This window comes from Nicotiana tomentosiformis, chromosome 9 (assembly GCF_000390325.3).
Source record: "Nicotiana tomentosiformis chromosome 9, ASM39032v3, whole genome shotgun sequence".
NCBI classification, from domain to species: Eukaryota; Viridiplantae; Streptophyta; class Magnoliopsida; order Solanales; family Solanaceae; genus Nicotiana; species Nicotiana tomentosiformis.
Genome location: NC_090820.1, coordinates 92,273,554 through 92,292,847, shown reverse-complemented (window position 1 = coordinate 92,292,847; position 19,294 = coordinate 92,273,554). Strand labels below are relative to the sequence as shown.

At 34.3% G+C, this 19,294-nt stretch overlaps 2 protein-coding genes across 2 annotated transcripts; both read left to right on the top strand.

Annotated features, from left to right (window-relative positions):
- The first annotated feature begins 4,657 nt into the window (after window positions 1-4,657).
- LOC138899195 (secreted RxLR effector protein 161-like) lies at window positions 4,658-5,404 on the top strand. Its single transcript, XM_070185333.1, has one exon. It carries the CDS (start codon window positions 4,658-4,660, stop codon window positions 5,402-5,404), a length of 747 nt encoding a protein of 248 aa, XP_070041434.1.
- A 2,855-nt stretch (window positions 5,405-8,259) lies between these two features.
- On the top strand, window positions 8,260-13,642 carry LOC104086089 (zinc finger CCCH domain-containing protein 44-like). The gene is made up of 5 exons (XM_009590257.4): window positions 8,260-8,680; window positions 9,299-9,378; window positions 10,353-10,540; window positions 10,905-11,079; window positions 11,160-13,642. The coding sequence occupies exons 1-5, from the start codon at window positions 8,415-8,417 to the stop codon at window positions 13,010-13,012; spliced, it is 2,562 nt and encodes an 853-aa protein (XP_009588552.1). The 5' UTR covers window positions 8,260-8,414; the 3' UTR covers window positions 13,013-13,642.
- The last annotated feature ends 5,652 nt before the right edge of the window (window positions 13,643-19,294 follow it).

Genomic DNA, 19,294 nt, shown 5'->3' with positions numbered 1-19,294 from the left:
TAAATATATACTCATGTATTGGAGTTAGGACAACAGTAACAATATACACAACGGATTTCATAAGTGGAGTATACGGAAGGTGAGGTGCATGCAGACCTTACCCCTACCTTATGTGAGGTAGAAAGACTGTTTTTGATAGACCCTCTACTCAAGAAAAGCCAAAATAAGTTTGAAAAATACGAGAGTAAAAAAACTAAGATGAACATACTTAAGAAAATAAAAGTATTGACAGCAAAAATAGTAAAGATAACCAGAGTAAATAAAACAACAGTAGTAGTAATAATAATAATAATAATAATAATAATAATAATAATAATAATAATAATAATAATAATAATAATAATAATAATAATAATAATAATAATAATAGTAATAAAATAATAGTAATAAAATAATAATAATAATAATAATAATAATAATAATAATAATAATAATAATAATAATAATAATAATAATAATAATAGAAGAAGAAGAAGAAGGAGGAGGAGAAGAAGAAGGAGACGGAGGAGGAGAAGATGGAGCATATAAGGTGCTCTAAACTGGAACTATGTTTTTCACATAAAGTATAGAAAATGCTCGACTACCTACTAACCATTTATCCTAATCCTCAACTTTATGCTCTGCTATTTATTGGGTTTTGTTAATAAAAAATAAAAGAGGTATGAATGAAAAATGGTGGGAAAAGAAATGGAGGGAAATGAAATTTTGAATTAGTTCATTTTACAAAGGAACTTTGTCCCTCATTGGATAGGAAGAGGAAAATTCTTGTGCTTATATATGACAGCAATTCTTCTAGCTCTTAAAGAGTTGAGAAAAGAGCAAGTCTTGCGTCGTCGTTGTCGCTCGCTTCGGCTTCGGCTTGGGACTCGGACTCTTGATATAATTGATTGATAATATTTTGGACCAAATTTATTTTCCTTTTCCATCATTTAATATATATTTTTCTAATATCTTTTCGCGAAAAAATATGAATTTGAAAATTCACGGAATTATTTTCCAACAATCGAGTTGTCGACCAATCATTCCATTCAACAGAAATTTAAATAATTTTTGCGGAATAGACACCTTATCAACAAATAGTCACTTTTGCACCTGTTGGGACTCAACTTCGTTGTCTATATATATATAGAGGCTTAGCCTCATTTTCCACTACCGAAATTTGAACATCTCTCCCCGCTATCTTCTGCATTCTGTGTTATTTTTCAAAAGCAAAAACGTAAGCATTTTATGTGATTTGCTCCGCCATTTGAGTTCGCCGAAATTCTGTGATTTGAAGTGTCGCTATCACAGAATAGTTATTCCGTTCTATCCTGGGAAGAATTAATCTAAAACCTTGGGCAACTGTGAGGGGATTAAATTCCTTAAGGATATACAAAAAACTTGTGGGCTCAGAATTTTTCTGTTTTATTTTCTTAAAGTAACATTTTTTGATTTTCTGATTTTGAATACATTGAGATAACAAGCTTAAGGAATTTAATAATTTATTTCTGTATTCATCTTACTTTCTGGTTTGGGAGACTAAAATCGTAGTGATTTTCTATACCCGTTTTGGAGATTAAAATCTTCGGATTTTCTACTCCAATTTGAGATTAAAGTCTTTATAATTTTCTACTCAATCCGAGATTAAAATCCTTGTGATTTTCTACTCTGTTATTTGTATTCAGTTTGAAGATATAAAAACTTCACCGAGATACTAATTCAGTTTGTGTCAATTTCTTTTACAGAAAAATAACAACAAGTACGGAACAACAAAATTGTTCTATTGGAACAACAATTACTGCAATGGCTACGACGTCTTCAAGACGCACACGCCTGCACCGACGATGGCACCGGCAGAAAAGCCCAAAAAATTTTCAAGCGTGGACTTCAAACGCTGGCAACAGAAAATATTCTTCTACCTGACCACACTCAGTCTGCAGCGCTTTATCAGCGAGGACATTCCAGTCTTGGGAGAAGAGACTCCGGCTAATGAACGATTTATGGTCACGGAGGCATGGAAGCATTCTAACTTCTTGTGCAAAAATTATATATTGAGTTATTTGGAAGATGGCTTGTACAACGTTTACAGTGTCATGAAAACTTCGAAAAAGTTATGGAACGCTCTTGAAAAGAAGTACAAGACGAAAGATGTTGGACTTAAGAAGTTTGTTGCCGCAAAGTTCTTGGACTTTAAAATGGTTGACACTAAGTCTTTCATAGCTCAAGTTCAAGAACTGCAAGTCATCGTTCATGACCTCCTTACTGAAGGTATAAATTGAATCAATATTTTTATTAAATATATTGATTATATTATTAACTCTAAATTTATGATTGTAGGTATGGTCATAAATGAAGCGTTTTAAGTTGCGGTATTTATTGAAAAGTTACCTCAAATGTGGAAGAACTTTTAAAAACTACTTGAAACATAAGCGCAAGGAGATGATGTTGGAAGACCTTATTGTTCGCCTAAGGATTGAACACAACAAGGCTGCAGAAAAGAAGTCTCGTGAAAATTCAATAATAATGGATGCAAATATTGTTGAGGAAGCTTCAACGAGCAAAAAGAGAAAAAAGTCGCCTGGACCAACGAATTACCCAAGCAAAAAGAAGTTCAAAGGTAATTGCCACAACTGTGGAAAGGTTGGACACAAGGTTGCTGAATGTCGTGCACCAAAGAAGGATAAGAAGAAAAGCAAGCAAACATGATTGAGAAGAATGATGAATAAACGATTTATGTGCCATGCTTTCAGAATGCAACCTAGTCGGAAATCCTAGAGAATGGTAGATTGATTCGGGGGCAACTCGTCATGTTTGTGCTAACAAGGAATTACTTACTTCTTATGCTGGACCCGACGTTTATGACAAATTCCGCTACTATAAAAATTGAAGGAATGGGCAAGATAGCTTTGAAGATGACTTCTCGTAAGATTGTGACTCTAAATGATGTCCTTCGTGTTCCTGAAATGCAGAAGAATTTAGTCTCGACATCACTTCTAGTCAAGAATGGCTTTAAGTGTGTTTTTGCTTCCGACAAAGTTATAGTTAGTAAGAATGAAATGTATATAGGAAAAGGTTACCTTACTGAGGGCCTTTTCAAACTCAATGTAATTGCCATTGATATTAATAAAATTTCAGCTTCTTCTTATTTGCTTGAGTCAGCATGAACGTTTAGGCCACGTCAACTTCAAAACTTTGCGAAAAATGATTAATTTGGAAGTATTGACTAAGTTTGAATGCAATAACTCGAAATATCAAATATGTGTGAAATCAAAGTATGTTAAGCATCCTTATAAGTCAGTTGAAAGGAATTCAAATCCTTTAGACTTAATTCACACAGATATCTGTGACATAAAGTCAATACCATCTCGCAGTAGGAAAAAGTATTTCATAACTTTTGTTGACGACAATACTAGATATTGCTATATTTACTTACTTAATAGTAAAGATGAAGCAATTGATGCATTCAAGCAATACAAAAATAAAGTTGAAACACAACTAAACAAAAAGATCAAAATGATAAGAAGTAATAGGGGCGGCGAATATGAATCTCCTTTTGAAGAAATATGTTTGGAATATAGTTTTATTCACCAAACAACTGCCCTTTACTCACCGTAATCTAATGGAATTGCGGAAAGAAAGAATAAAATGTTAAAGGAGATGATGAATGCCTTGTTAATAAGTTTTGGTTTACCTCAAAACTCATGGGGGGAAGCTATTCTTACGGCTAACCGAATACTCAATCGAGTTCCCCATAGCAAAACGCAATCCATTCCATATAAAAAATAAAAAGGAAGGAAACCCAACTTAAAATATTTTAAAGTGTGGGGGTATTTGGCTAAAGTGCAAGTTCCTAAACCCAAAAGGGTACAGATTGGACCAAAAATCATTGATTGCGTTTTCATAGGATATGCAACAAATAGTAAGGCATATCGTTTTTTGGTTCATAAATCAGAAAATTCCGACATTCATATTAATATGGTAATTGAATCAGATAATGTTAAACTCTTTGAGAATATTTATCCGTATAAAATGGAATGTGAATCGTCTAGTGAAAAATCTAAGCGACCTCGGGTAGAAGCAACGAAAAGTACTTTTGATGAGGAAAATCCAAGATATAGTAAATGTCAAAGGACAACTACTTCTTTTGGACCAGATTTTCTGGCATTCTTATTGGAAAATGAGCCTCAAACGTTCAAAGAAGCATTGTCTTCCTCGGAAGCACAATATTGAAAAGAGGCAGTCAATTGTGAGATAGAATCTATATTAAGTAATCATACTTGGGAATTGGTTTATCTTCCTCCGAAAAATAAACCTTTGGGTTCTAAGTGGATTTTCAAAAAGAAAATGAAAGCTTACTATTGACAAATATAAGACAAGATTAGTTGTTAAAGGGTTTAGACAACGAGAATGTCTTGATTACTTTGACACATACTCGCCGATAACAAATATTACATCTATTCGGGTATTAATAGCGTTAGCCGCCGCGTATGGACTTCAAATTCATCAGATGGATGTAAAGATAACCTTCTTAAATGGAGATTTAGAGGAAGAAATTTATATGTAACAACCTGAAGGGTTTGTAGTTCCCGGAAAAGAAAATAAGATGTGCCGACTTGTTAAGTCACTTTACGTACTAAAACAAGCACCAAAACAATGGCATGCGAAATTTGACCAAACAATGTTGTCAAATGGTTTCAAGATCAATGAGTGTGATAAATGTGTTTACATTAAGAATACTCCAAATCAAATAGTCATTGTTTCTCTATATGTGGATGATATGTTGATAATGAGTAACGCCATTGCTAACATAAATGCTACTAAGCACATGCTTACTAGTAAGTTTAATATGAAAGACTTAGGAGTTGCCGATTTAATTTTGGGAATTAAGATCCTTCAGACTCCTCAAGGTCTAGCTTTGTCTCAATCTTATTATATTAAAATGGTACTTGAAAAGTTCCAATATTTGTACTTTAAAGTTGCAAAAACGCCAATTGATTTAAACCATACTCTTGTAAAGAATAAAGGTCAAAGCAAGTCTCAATTGGAATATGCTCAAGTGTTGAAAAGTTTGATGTATATTATGAATTGTATACGACCTGATATAGCTTGTGCGATATGTAAGCTTAGTCGATACACAAGTAATCTCGACCAAGCTCATTGGATACCGATAAAACGATTTTTGGGATATTTGAAATATACCCAAGACTATGCATTGTACTACAATAATTATCTCGCAGTTATTGAGGGATATAATGATACAAATTGGATCACCGGATCAACGGAATCAAAATCCACAAGTGGATACGTTTTTACCATTGGTGGAGGAGCAGTGTCTTGCAAGTCATCCAAACACACATGTATCGCCCGCTCTACAATGGAGTCTGAGTTTATAACTTTAGACAAGGCCGGTGAAGATGCGGAATGACTCCGAAATTTCTTAGAAGATATTCCATTTTGGCCCAAACCTTTGGCACCTATATACATACATTGCGACAGTCAAGTTACAATAGGAAGGGCTGGGAGCGTTATGTATAACTGAAAATATCGTCACATATGACGAAGGCATAATACCGTTAGACAACTACTCTCTAGTGGAATTATCACAATTGACTATGTAAAGTCAAAAGATAATGTATCATATCCGCTTACAAAAGGCATACCTATAGAGGCAGTTGAGAAGTCATCAAAGAGAATGAGACTATGGCCGAGGACAAGTCACTGTGGCGGTAACTCTACCTAGAAGACTGGAGATCCCAAGATCTAGGTTCAAGGAGATCAAACAAAGTCATTAATGACGGTTCAACAATGTCAAATAAAATTTTGGTTCATTCTCATGATGAAGACAATATTCAGTATCAAGGATAAAGCGTTAAGGCTTTTTAATAGTATTAAAGTTTGATACAGGGTATATTAAATAGTGTATCTATGGGATAACACGTTTATGAATCACCTATGTAAGTGTGAAGTATAAGCCGTTTCAAGGAGAATATTGTAAGGCTAGTTCTCTACGCACTTATGAAACCAGGCGGTGTTCATGGCTCAAACGAACACAACAATGAGAACCAAAGATGGTTAAGGGTTGATTGGGTGATGTATGGCTGTCTAGGTATACACCAAAGTTCGACGGTTCAAAGATATCAAATCTACCGATTGATCGAGTATATCCAACATATGTTCACTACGGAAAGTTCAAAGGGAAGCCTACTTATCCAGATGCGATTAATCCTTACTTGCGAATCACACATTTTTTTCATGCATATTTGTTTCGGATAGCCATTCCCCATTCATGTGGGGGATTGTTGGGTTTTGTTAATAAAAAACAAAAGAGGTATGAATGAAAAATGGTGGGAAAAGAAATGGAGGGAATTTAAATAATTTTTGCGGAATAGACACCTTATCAACAAACATGCACCTTTGCACCTGTTGGGACTCAACTTCGTTGTCTATATATAGAGAGGTTTAGCCTCATTTTCCACTACCGAAATCTGAACATCTCTCCCCTCTATCTTCTGTATTTTGCATTGTTTTTCAAAACCAAAAACGTAATCATTTTGTGTGATTTGCTCTGCCATTTGAGTTCGCCGAAGTTTTGAGATTTGAAGTGCCGATATCACAAAATAGTTATTCCGTTCTATCCTGGGAGGAATTAATCCGAAATCTTGGGTAACTGTGAGAGAATTAAATTCCTTAAGGACATACAAGAAACTTGTGGGCTTGGAATTTTTTTGTTTTATTTTCTTAAACTAACATTTTTTTATTTTCCGGTTTTGAATACAGTGAGATAACACTATCTTGGGTCATGTCCGAAGAAATGTTTGTAATGACGCTTAGTTTAAACCAAGTTCGTTGGGACTTTGGCATTTAAACAAGATCGGAGAGAGCATTTTAGATCAATTAATTCATTTTCTATTTTGTTTACAATGGTTTGTGCAATCTCTCTTTTGAACCAAATGTCCATTCTTTTATTAATCTTTTTCTTAATGACAAAAGGAGAATTGCTGTACCGCACCTACCAAGGACACTTGTTATTTGTGAATCAATATTCAATAATATGTTTTCTTTTTTTGGCTCATTGCATTTGGATCAAAAGCTTTTTAAAAGAATTGACTTTAGTGCTTCAGGACTTCAGGTAAAACCCACAAGGAAAAATGTTTGTTAAATAATATCAATATGTTACGTAGCCAAATGAATTAATATATGTGAGTGAAATTTTAGCAGGAATAAAGAGGCATAATAAATGCAATTCGGTAATTGTCAACGATCTTACAGAAATTAGAACTTAATATTAGGCTTAGCTTCTCGCAATACGCGTGGCAATGTACTCACCTTTTACTTTTTTATATACACGTCACTACAAATAATTTATCATGTGCTCATTACCATTTTAAATTATTTATTGGTAGGTACATGTTACTATACCAAGATAGATATTAAATCACTTCATGATTTGATTCGAAAAAAAAATGCACATTTATTATTGTTGTTATACGATAAACAAAGGAGTAATATTAATTATTAGGTGTGTTATTTTAAAAAAAAAGCTTATTTTACCACATTGTTTAGGATTGTAACATATATAATAAATATATTACTCTTTCCATTTTATTTTAAGTCTTAATTTGATTGAGTATGAAGTTAAGAATGTATTTTTTAATCCATGGTACTAAACTGAACGGATGTACAACATATCAAAAATATTCTTGAATTTTATGGTCTTATATGTATTATACTAAAGAATATCATTAAGGATAAAATAGAAATATTAAATTTAAATTTACTAAATATATAAATATAGTATTTTTAAAAAGAAAAACAATATATATATATATATATATATATATAATAAAAGAAGTGATTATCTATCTTTACATAATATTATGTTTTACATAAAGTAATCTATAAATTCTAGTATAATTATATTTGTGATAACACAAAATAGTATGGTCAATCAAACAATATTCTCCTAACGTCACAGTTTATATGACACACTTTTACTTTTTAGTTTGTCCTAAAAAAATTATATATTTTTAAATTTAAAAATAATTGATTTTAATTTATTCGTAATGAGATGACTTATACATGTACAAATGTTTATCGCTTGTTTTTCCCACATAATTGGGAAGGAAGGATTAAATTTTTTGTTAAACAGATGTTTGTTATACTCAAATACTCTAATTTAATTCTTTTTGTTGAGATTATATTAATTAATTAATACAACCAATCAATTGAACATTAGTGTTGCCTTTGTCGGCCTTAGTTCACAAAATTTACCCAACTGTTCAACACTAAAATCACCTCGTGGCAAGGTGGGTGCAGTCGTACAAATTTGAACACATTTAAACAGTCAAATAATTGACGAAAGATGCAATAAGTCTGACACTTCACGTTCTGTAGGGTTTACTGAGCTCGAAAAAAGTACAATTTAATTTCAGGATATGGCCGAATCTCAGCCGATCGGAGCTCCGGTAGCCCTCCCCGGAGATACGGTGCTCGTTACTGTTAACGATACTCCGATTCCGGTGACTATGGAGGTTAGCACTTCAGCGACGATCGGCTCGGAGAAGCGGAAGCGAGGGCGGCCGCCACGTGGACAAGCAAGGAAGCCACCGCCGCTGAAGATTCAGCGAGTGGAGGAGGAAGAAGAAGAAGATGTTTGCTTTATATGTTTCGATGGTGGTTCACTCGTGTTATGCGATCGCAAGTGAGTTAATCGTGTTGTTTGTTCCTTTTTTTTTTTTGCACAAATTAGGTTTTCATTTTTCCCAATTGATATAGAGGATTTGTATAGCCGATCTTAATTAGTTTCTTATTGAGGAGCAGTTGATTGATTTTCCAATGAATTTAATTTAATTTCTTTGTACTATCTGTGAATTTTAAGGTTACTTCTCAGGTTACCTACCATTTTTATCAGATTATCAATTAATGCTGATTGACAGATTTACTTGTAATTATCTATTAAGTGATGACCTAATTGTGTAAATATTTTTCTGCACTGTCAGTATATAGAACTTAAGCTCTTTCCCAAATGAATTTAAGTTACGATAGCAGGTTACTTTGCTGATTATTTACCGTTTTATCAGATTATCAATTAATGTTGATAAAGAGATTTACATGTAATTACCTAATAAGTAACGTGATTGTGCAATTATACCGTTAGTGTATAGAACTTAAACTCGTTTCCAACTTCCAGCTTTTCGTACATACTGGATGCTAGTGTACTATAATTTCTGATAAAATTGATACTCCGCCCGTTATTAGTACTTCATAAATGGTAATTTATATATCCTAATCTTTTCCAAATTGTTTTCTTAATGGTTAGGGGTTGTCCGAAGGCATACCATCCAGCTTGTATTAAGCGGGACGAGGCATTTTTCAGCTCCAATGCTAAATGGTTCTGTGGTACGTTTCCCCTTCATGAACTCAAAATAACCTACTATTTACTTTATGCAGCTGGTTATTAGCTTTTTTCCTATTTTGGCTTTTAGTTTATTCCCGGGAGTTTTCGTCAATAAAGTGGAATGAATACAGAGAATTCATATAGCTGCCCCTACTAGTTTGGGATTGAATTCTAGTTTTTTTTGTTGCGGGATTTTCTCTTCAATAGAGCAGAACAGATTTGAAGACTTCATACAATCAACTCCATCTAGTTAAGGATTGAGATGCAGTTGTTGTTGTTTATAGGATTTTCTCCCAACTTTATCTTACACCGCATTTCTGAATTGTGTCTTAGATCGGCATTTATTAGGTTAGTCCATGCTAATCTGCCTTCTCATTCAAGGTTAGGAATTTGCAGACCCAAGATATTACATGAAAAGAAAAATTAGAAAGTGGACACCAATTTGGAGTGGCATATGATTGGTAGATATTGAACTAGTAATAAACAGAGGGAATAGTAAATATTTGACTGCATTGCATTAAGACTTATGATCTTGCATGACAATAATTCATGTTGTTATGTTTATACCCATTAAAAAAATCTGGAATTGGCCTTGTATAGATGTTGCAGCCAGTCTTAACTATTAGGTAACCCACTTCATCACCTGGTGCTTCACTTTGATTCTTGTGCACAATAATTTGTTACTCCAACTTTTCTTAATAGGAAAATGTATGTTAATTTAAACTTCAAAAGATTAGTTCATTTTTCTATATGATGCATGGGATCAACTCTTTGTTCCATTTCAACATTGTCCTACCAAAATCATGGACTGTAAGCTTTTTAATTAAAAAAAGAGAGGATTATGAGCTGTAAGTCTTCAAGATTTTGTAGTTGCTGGCTGCAACTTACCTATGTCATTTCTTCTATTCTTTTACTGATCACATTACCAGTTCTAGAAGGTTTGCATGTTATAACATGCGAAAATTTCTGTTTTCAGGTTGGCATATTTGTAGTGTGTGTCAAAAGGCTTCACACTATTTGTGCTATACTTGTACATATTCATTGTGCAAGGGATGTATAAAAAATGCTGATTACTTCTGTGTTCGACGAAACAAAGGATTTTGCTCAATGTGCATGCGAACTATCATGCTGATTGAGAATAAAGACCAAGGAAACAACGGAACGGTAAATCATATGCCCCATGATATTGACAGATTTTTAATTTTCAATGTAATAATTTCTTTGAGATTCCGCATATTTTGAGTAAGTTACTTCCAAGCATGTTTAGTCCGTCGGTTTATGAAAAGGAAAGAACAGTTGTAGTCTTTAGGAACTGGACCTGGTTATCAGTTTAAATTACTAATTTTGCTCTCTTTTATTTTTCTTGTCATGTCTTGCATAAAGAAAGAAATCATTTAATTTGATTCTTTATGTAATGTTTTGTTACTATCTAGTTTCATTTTCTTTATTTCAGCAAATAAAAAAAATGTTGGCTTGGTTTTGACATTTGATGTGATTTAAATTTCTATAATACCAAAAACCTGTCCAGGTTCAAGTAGATTTTGATGACAAAGGAAGCTGGGAGTATCTATTCAAGTTGTATTGGGTATACTTGAAAGAAAAGCTATCACTAACACTAAGTGAACTTACTCAAGCTAAAAATCCCTGGAAGGAATCAGATAGGATACATGGGGAGCTGAAATATAGTCATCATGTTACAAATGGTAAGATATTAATGTACTAATAACTTTATTAAATGTTTACTCACCATGACCTAATTAGAAATTCTTTTGTGCTTATCCAGTTAAAGAACAGGGATCTACCATTGCTCAGGGCCAAATTAGGGAGAAACAAGAGGCTCATGGAACTAATATATTTGAGAAGCTAGGAAATCGAGCTGCGGTTGATCAGGCAGTTAAAGAACAGGGATCTATAATGGCTCAGTGCGAAATGAGTGAGAAAACAGACGCTCGTGAGACTAATATATTGGAGAAACTAGGAGATCGAGCTACTGTTGATCAGGCTGTGGATGGGTCTGGATCTGAAACTTCAATTGCAAGTCTCTCAACAGCAAACTCGGCATCCACTAACATCAGTGAAACGGATGAAGTGTGGCATTACCGTGACCCTACTGGTAAAATGCAAGGATCATTTTCAATGATACAGTTGAGGAAATGGAGTAAATTGGGGCTTTTCCCACTTGATATGAGGATATGGACAAATGATGAGTATGATGACTCGGTACTTTTGACTGATGCACTAAATGGGCTGCTTCACAAAGCCCCTCTGGTTCATGGAAAGACATCAAGCCGGTCTCAGGAGCTTGGAGCTGCCTCTGCTGACGGAAATGTTGCTGAACGGTGTGGACGTTCTACTGGAACAGGGAGAGAATGCAGAGAAATGGAGGTACCTTGCCACCGTGCAAGTAAAGACTCAAATGGCAATGCTGAGAATGCGAGGATAGATGGGTTGTCTGTTCCATTTCCAAAATTTTTGGACTTGATGAATGGAAGTAATGTTTATTCAGACAAACTCCAACTGTGTAGCCCAGTTCCTTCGTCCCGTCACGGGGAGGTACATGTAGCTCTTCCAAGTAAGGAAAGAGGTCTTGAAAATGTGGAGCTTCACTCTGCCAAAGGTCAAGTAATTCAGGATTCCTGTGGAAGCAAAATGTGCCAGATTACTGATAGTTACAACCGTAAAACCCAATCTAACAACCAGAGTTATGTAGGACAGTCTTCTGGACAGAATTGGGGGTCATCAACCAGTTGTAGAAGTTCAAATAACTTGGACACTGGTTTTGTTTCAGGTACCAATTCAAAAAATTTATTTGAGCAGAAAGGTAATGTGAATCTTCCAGATCGACCAAGTCCTACTTCAAATACAAGCTATGACGATATTGAAGCTCAGGCTGCTGAAAAGCTGCTTTCTTTGAGTTCAGGTGTTCCTCTTCGTGCTTCAGATATACATGATTGGTCCACCTCTACTCTGAAGTCCTATGGTGAAGCTAAAGCTGGACGGGTAGCTGAAAACAAAGCATCTGCTCCTTCTAAGCTCTCTGTGCAGGATTCAGGCCCTAGCTGGAGCAGTGGTTCTAGTCTAGCTGATGAACGCGATGGAAATACTCCAACTGCAGAACCATCTGCTGAAGAATGGGATTCCGGTCTTGTTTCCGTTTCTTCGCTGAAGCCAGCTGAAGCAGTGAGTGATCATGTTGCCACGCCCACTCCTGTCGCAGATCAACTTAATTATACCTCCCCATCTCTCCAGGTGTCAAACTTATCCAATTGGCAGGCAGCTGTTAATGAGCCTATTGAGTTCAGCACTTTGGCTGAAGAGTCGGTGTCAGATCTATTGGCTGAAGTTGATGCAATGGAATCTCAAACTCAAAGTGGTATGGGTTCGCCTACGTCAGCAATGAGGTTTAGTGAGCAGATGATACCAGGTTACAAAAACTTTATTCTAGCTCTCTTTGAGGACCTGAGTCCTACGCCTGATCCTGCAAAAAGTGATGGCTTGAGCTCAAATGGAGATATAAAGTTGCCTTGTCAATCACCTGTGACAGATGAGCTAGTTGGGGCATCTCAAGGTGATGCCTTTGAACCTTTAAAGAGGTCTGATGGGAATTCATCTAATGAGCAGCGAAACAGAAACTAAGTAGGCTAACATGTCAATCACCTGTGACAGCCGAGCTAGTTGGGGCCTCTTAAGCTGATGCTTTTGACCCTTTAAAAGAGGTCGGTCAACAAGCTGTGAGGGAGAAACTAAGTCAGCTGATGTTTACTTTACCCAAGAGGAAGCTGGGTCCAATAGGCTGCACCTTGTAGGAGTCAAAAACACTAAATTTCTCAGCATTAGTAGGAGTATAGAATTGCAAGCTATGAGCACGGACCGTGGGACAGTTCAGGGATACATGATTTGGGGCTGATCAGTTCGGGTTGGTTGGGGTACCAGCATGGAGGCTGCACAAAAAGTTCATAATGAATCGTTGTACTTTGCCGGGAATCAAGTGTGGGATAGCCCAGAGGAGGTATATGGGGGAGAGTTCCGGTGCCCCAAGAAATCGGGCTGTTCAAGGAGGGGACTCGGGATTTTGTAGGATTGGTTATTGTGGAGCAGGCAGCCGCTGACTGGTAGTGGAGATACTCTTAGCCTACTCTGCGAAGAACAGTGAGTTTGTAAATTGTATGAGTTGCAAGGAGGATGCTTCATTGTAACAGGTTAAATTGTATTTAACTGAAAAATTATCAGATTTAAAAATGGCAAAATGCGATTTTCCCCTTAGAATCGTTATGTTAACTTCGGAGAAATGAGGTGCAGAAAAATCTGTGTACATTGTAATAGGTTAATTCTGACCCAGAAGAGGTATGTCTATATGCGCAAACTGCAGTACTGAATTTGTACCCATGCATTTATATGTACTTATTACTTGTATGAGTTTGCGGGTACCAAGAGTGAATAAAGGAGGGTGGAGGTTGTAGTAGGTTTGACAACCCGCGTAAAACTAATCAAATTATGATGAATTTTCACTATATGGAACTAGAATTCGAATGTGTTCACCTAGGCACTTGATACATTGGACCTTAGGGCTGTGCATAATTTGGTAAATACCGAATTACCGTACCGAAATCGAAAATTTTGGTATTTGGTGTTCGATATTTTAGTATTCGGTATGGTTGGTTTAAGTTTTAAAAAATATTGGTATTAGGTATGGTATTTGATATTTTATAATGAAATATCGAAATACCGATATCGTACCGAAATATATATTATATTACATAATATACATATTATTATTTATAACATAAATATAAAAATCTAAAATTTTATTTTCCGTTATTCTCTAAGTTCATCAATTAACTCTAAGCAAGTAACAAGACATTTCTAATGATAAAATTTATTCTTTTATGAACAATTTTCTCTCTCTGGGTTGATATTTGCTAGTTTTGGACAAAACTTTTGTCAACAAATGTTTTTAGTTTTGTACTTTTGAGTACTTTAATTTAGAATATTACAGTCTATGACTCTATGCACAAGTTAGTATTCAAACCGAATAAACCGAAGTTACCAAACCGAATAAACCGAAACCAAAAGGAGAAAAACCGAACCATACCGAATTTAATTAGGTACGGTGTTGGTGTTGCATTTTAAGAAACTGAATACCGAAAATACCGAATCGAAATATCTAAATATCGTACCGTACCGTACCGACGAACACCCCTATTGGACCTAGTGTGATGAAAAATGGCCAAGGGGTTCCATTGGGAATAAGGGTGGCAAACGGTCGGGTCGAAGCCGATATGGCCGGGTCAAAAACGGGTAATGCAAAAATGAATAAATTATTCGACTCAATTCATATTTAATACAGATAAAAAACGGGTTAACTCGCAGATAATATGGGCATCTATATTATCCATGACTTCTTGAATATGATCACTAAATTCCTAGTCTCCCAAACTTGAGGAACCCTAATTTGAGGCTTTACAAATATAAAGTTAAATTCATTGGTTATCCATTTTTTAAATGGATAATATGGTTGTTATTCATATTTGACCCGTTTTTAAAAAGTTAATTATCCAATCCATTTTTAATGGATAATACAGGTGAATAACTATTTTTTTAACCATTTTGCCACCACTAATTAGGAATATGAGCAAGAAAGGTTACTGAATTGAGAAGTACTAATATATTATGAGATAATTATCAATCAAATTAAAATTTTAAGCACGCTTTCAATATTTTTTCTTTGTCATTAATTTAAAAATATTATATAAGTCAAATTAACATCAACTTTCATATTCAATCACACTAATTACTATTACTATAATAATAATAATAATTACTATATATATATATATATATATATATATATATATATATATATATATTGTTTTTAATATATAGAAGTGGCAGTTTGAGTGTACCAACACTACATCACAAAATGGTAACAAAAGCAATATGAAGTGTACACTAAATTTGAATCCTCTTTAGACCTATTTCTCTGGCTATTCAACACGTGTATGTGTTGCTTCTTTCATCAAACCTCATGCAAGCCACTTAATATCCACGTAAAGCACATCATTTGGCTTTTAGGAGTCTTCAAAAGTGGAATAAAAACAATTTCTCTATCAATTTCTTTTGCTTTCAGCCTCATCTCTGTAAGTTTCTCAATTCTCACTTCTATTTCTTCTTCGTTCTTTTAGTGTCTAATCTACATCTATGAGTTTTGCTTTTCTTTTTTATGTTCAGATATCTTTTATGAATTTTGTCTTCTGATTTTACATTTTTGTATGTTTCTGGATTTCCTTAAAGGTTTGGCTATATTTTGTTCAATATTAGTTTTTCTGTTCTTTTTAATAATTTCTTGCTATATTTTTACATGCATGTCCGGGATTATATTTGATTTTTATATGCATGTTTGGAAATAAATATCTAGGTACAGAGACAGATTCATGATTTGATGGTTGGGTGTCACTGTATTTAATGTAAACTTATCATTAGTGGAGGAGGAGGTTAAATAGGGTTGTACATTTGGTCGGATCGCTCTGTTTAATCCGGTTCGGTTCAACCCATTTTAAATTAGTTCGGTTCGCTTTATAAGATTCTTGGTGCATAAATAAATACGTGATAACCAAATAAAGAATATTGAGTCATATATTTGAAATCAAGGAAAAAATAACAGTAGATGGATAAAAATAATAATTAAAATTATATTCAAATAAAAATTTTGAGATGTAAAAAAACAAACATAAGCAAAATCAAATTTTATAATTTAAATAAATAATAAAAAATGGGGTTGTATAAAGAGAGAAAATACAAAGATGAAGAAAATACAAAAAAGAGAATGGAAAAGGGAACAAGTAGAGGAAAAGTAATATTGAATTGCATCGAGAAAAAATATTCGGTCATTTATTTGAAATCAAGGAAAAGATAACATTAAATGGATTACAATAATAATTAAGTCATATTAAAATAAAATTTAGAGATGTAGAAAATGAAAACAAAAGCAAATTTAATTTTATAAGTTAAACAAAATAAGAAAATGAGGTTGTATAAAGAGAGAAAATACAAAGATGAAGAAATTAAGAAAAAGAGAATAAAATAAAATGGAGAAAAGGAACAAGTGGAGGAAAAGTTAAATACAATTGCATTGAGAAAAGCTAGTTTCAAACTTGGGCCTTGCATCTGGTAAGTAAGTACTTCGATCATGGCACCTACAGTTTAATTACAATTTGGGGTGCTAAATTCTTTTTATGTACGTTTCCAGCGTGAAATACTAGTGCATACATGTAATTCTATCCGAGCGACCGGGTGGCATACCACCCCCTTTCCCCTACATAGATCCGCCCCTGGGTGGACCGTATAAAGTTGTTGAAACTTTAACTTTTGCAGTAGAAATTAGATATGTGTGGAAGAGTTTAAGCTTGTCGGCAAAATATGAAATGGCATCGCCATACACGACTCCCCGAATTTGTTGCTCCTGTAAAGTGTCAATTTTTGTTATAGATACAGTTAATTTATAATCATAGAAAGTTAAATATATGCTACTACTATAGATGTAATTACCTCTTCATCCTCTAAAATCAGATTTTAAAATCTAACTTTTTTCTCGGGACTCTGTTGTTCTCGACTTATGTTCACAATTTGGATCTTACATGTCCAATCTGGTGTGTCAGTTGTTATTTGATTGATGTTGTCTCTTAGTGCCATGAAATTATGTTAACAAAAATAAAATACTTTAGAAAAACAGGTTGATTGCAAAATCAGGAGCAATGACTAACATGCATGCAAAAAAATTAATCAACAACTCACCAAAAAAGACTAATAATGAATTGCAGATAGAGCAAGCACAATGACAAACAAAAGATCGCACATATAATCTGCTTGGGGTCGATGTAATCTTTTATTGTAATTTTTTTAAAGATTACTTATTTAGAATCTTCAGTCTGCCCCTGAAATCGTATTTGCATTGTTGCATTATTCTTCAGTTTAGTTCAGTATTTTTGGGTAAATATTTTCTAGAAGAGTGTTTTTATATAATCTGATTTATGCATATTTGGTTTTTCCTCTTTCTTCATATTTTAATCGTGGGAACCACCCCAAAACCAGGAAAAACTCACCAAAATAAATAGAAAAAGTTGTTGATGTCTTGTAAGGAAGTCACCATGGATTCCAGGTTTCTTTCAATGATTCAAAGATTACTTTATGATATCGAAGCAACAAAATGCGTAAATAATGTATGCTTAGAGAGGTACTTATTTCTAGTAGGTAATTAAGTTTAACTTATTACATAGTCCTTTTGTAGTTAAGATACTTTGAAAATGTAGCCCAAAAAGGGAGATCCATAAATTAAATGCAAAATTTGTCTCTACCCACTCATAATAATTCACCATGTGGAGCAATACTTTCCTTCAAAGTTCAAACACTAACTCCGAAGCATACTCTAAGCATTTCAAAATACCATCTATCCCCATTTTCTTATCTCTAATAGAAAATTTTATCGTTGTTCCAATCAATTAATCTTTTCAACTTCAATCAAAATCTGTAGAGAACCAATTTTCAGAGTAAAAATATCATTTGCGCAACCAAAATCAGAAACAAAGAACATGTACCTAGCCGTCCATCAATACACAAATTTTATTGGGTGCTTGATCGCGAGACTATAGTGGAACGTATTGAGTCAAATAATGAGAGTGTGAAACCACACCACCCCGAAGTTGAATATATGTCACGACCCAAAATCCATTCAAGGTCGTAATGGCGTCGGACACCGCTGTCAGGCAAGCCCAAAAATAAATACTTAATTTGGTTCTTATTTTAATGTTTTTGAAATCATATTTCCTTCAATTAAATGGTAAAAGATGGAATTTACAGAATAAATAATAATATTATTTTTTACAATTTTAATATAGGACAACTCATAATCACCCCAAAACCCGGTGTCACAAGTGCATGAGCCTCAACTAGGAATATAAAATAAAATACAACATCTGTCCGGAATACAAATTCGGACAGGAGAAATATAAATACTCTGAAGGAGACTCTGATGGCTGCGGACTCGTAACGTGGAATGCAACTCACCTAAGTCCTCGCAATAACCGTGCCTCTGCGCCCACAAGGCCACTAGACATATATACACTTGCACAAAAATGTGCAGCAAGTGTAGTATGAGTACGTAAATCAATGCGTACCTAGTAAGTATCCCGCCTAATCTCGAAGAAGTAGTGACTAGGGGTCGACTTCGACACTTATTATGGGCTATAAATAAAATATCAATGATATAATTAGGCATGGATTACGTAGAACGGTTGTAAGCTCAATATCATGAAATAAGTAAATAATTCTTTTGTTCATAAGAAATTTCCAAATTTATTTTCGTCATTTAACATTTTTGGACCTCGGGCCAACGAAAGCAATATCAATTATTATCAATTCCAAAGATATATCATGCGTAAATCATACCGAGGTCGTACGGCTCGCTCCAACATAAATATTTAAACTGTGCACTACCGAGGGTTGAACGACGCGAACCATAGATGCATCTATTTAACCTGCCGAGGCGTTCGGCCCGCTCCACAAAAGAGAAAATACAATTTAAAACAACAAAATTCAAGATTTATTAAGGCAACTATTCAAGAAATACACATTCTCATTTACGGTCAAGAAGAAGGGAGTTTAACCTTTTAAAGTTCCTTTACCAAATTTCGATATGATTTAAGCATTAAATTAACAAGTAGGATGCAAGCATCGCAATTATAACATGATTTAGGTCCTAGACTACCTGGATATAAGTATATTAGTAGCTACGCACGGACTCTCGTCACCTCGTGCGTACGTAGCCCCCACAAATAGAAGCACATATTGAATTATTTTACTTATGAGGTTAATTCCCTCTTACAAGGTTAGAAATGAGACTTACCTCCCTATGAAGTCCCATAA

Bases quoted from the DNA above. Each gene is read 5' to 3' on its own strand.
- LOC138899195 (XM_070185333.1), top strand. From the start codon at position 4,658: ATGTTGTCAAATGGTTTCAAGATCAATGAGTGTGATAAATGTGTTTAC.
- LOC104086089 (XM_009590257.4), top strand. From the start codon at position 8,415: ATGGCCGAATCTCAGCCGATCGGAGCTCCGGTAGCCCTCCCCGGAGAT. The intron at 10,541-10,904 runs GTAAATCATATG...AAACCTGTCCAG, and splicing joins ACCAAGGAAACAACGGAACG to GTTCAAGTAGATTTTGATGA. The intron at 11,080-11,159 runs GTAAGATATTAA...GTGCTTATCCAG, and splicing joins TAGTCATCATGTTACAAATG to TTAAAGAACAGGGATCTACC.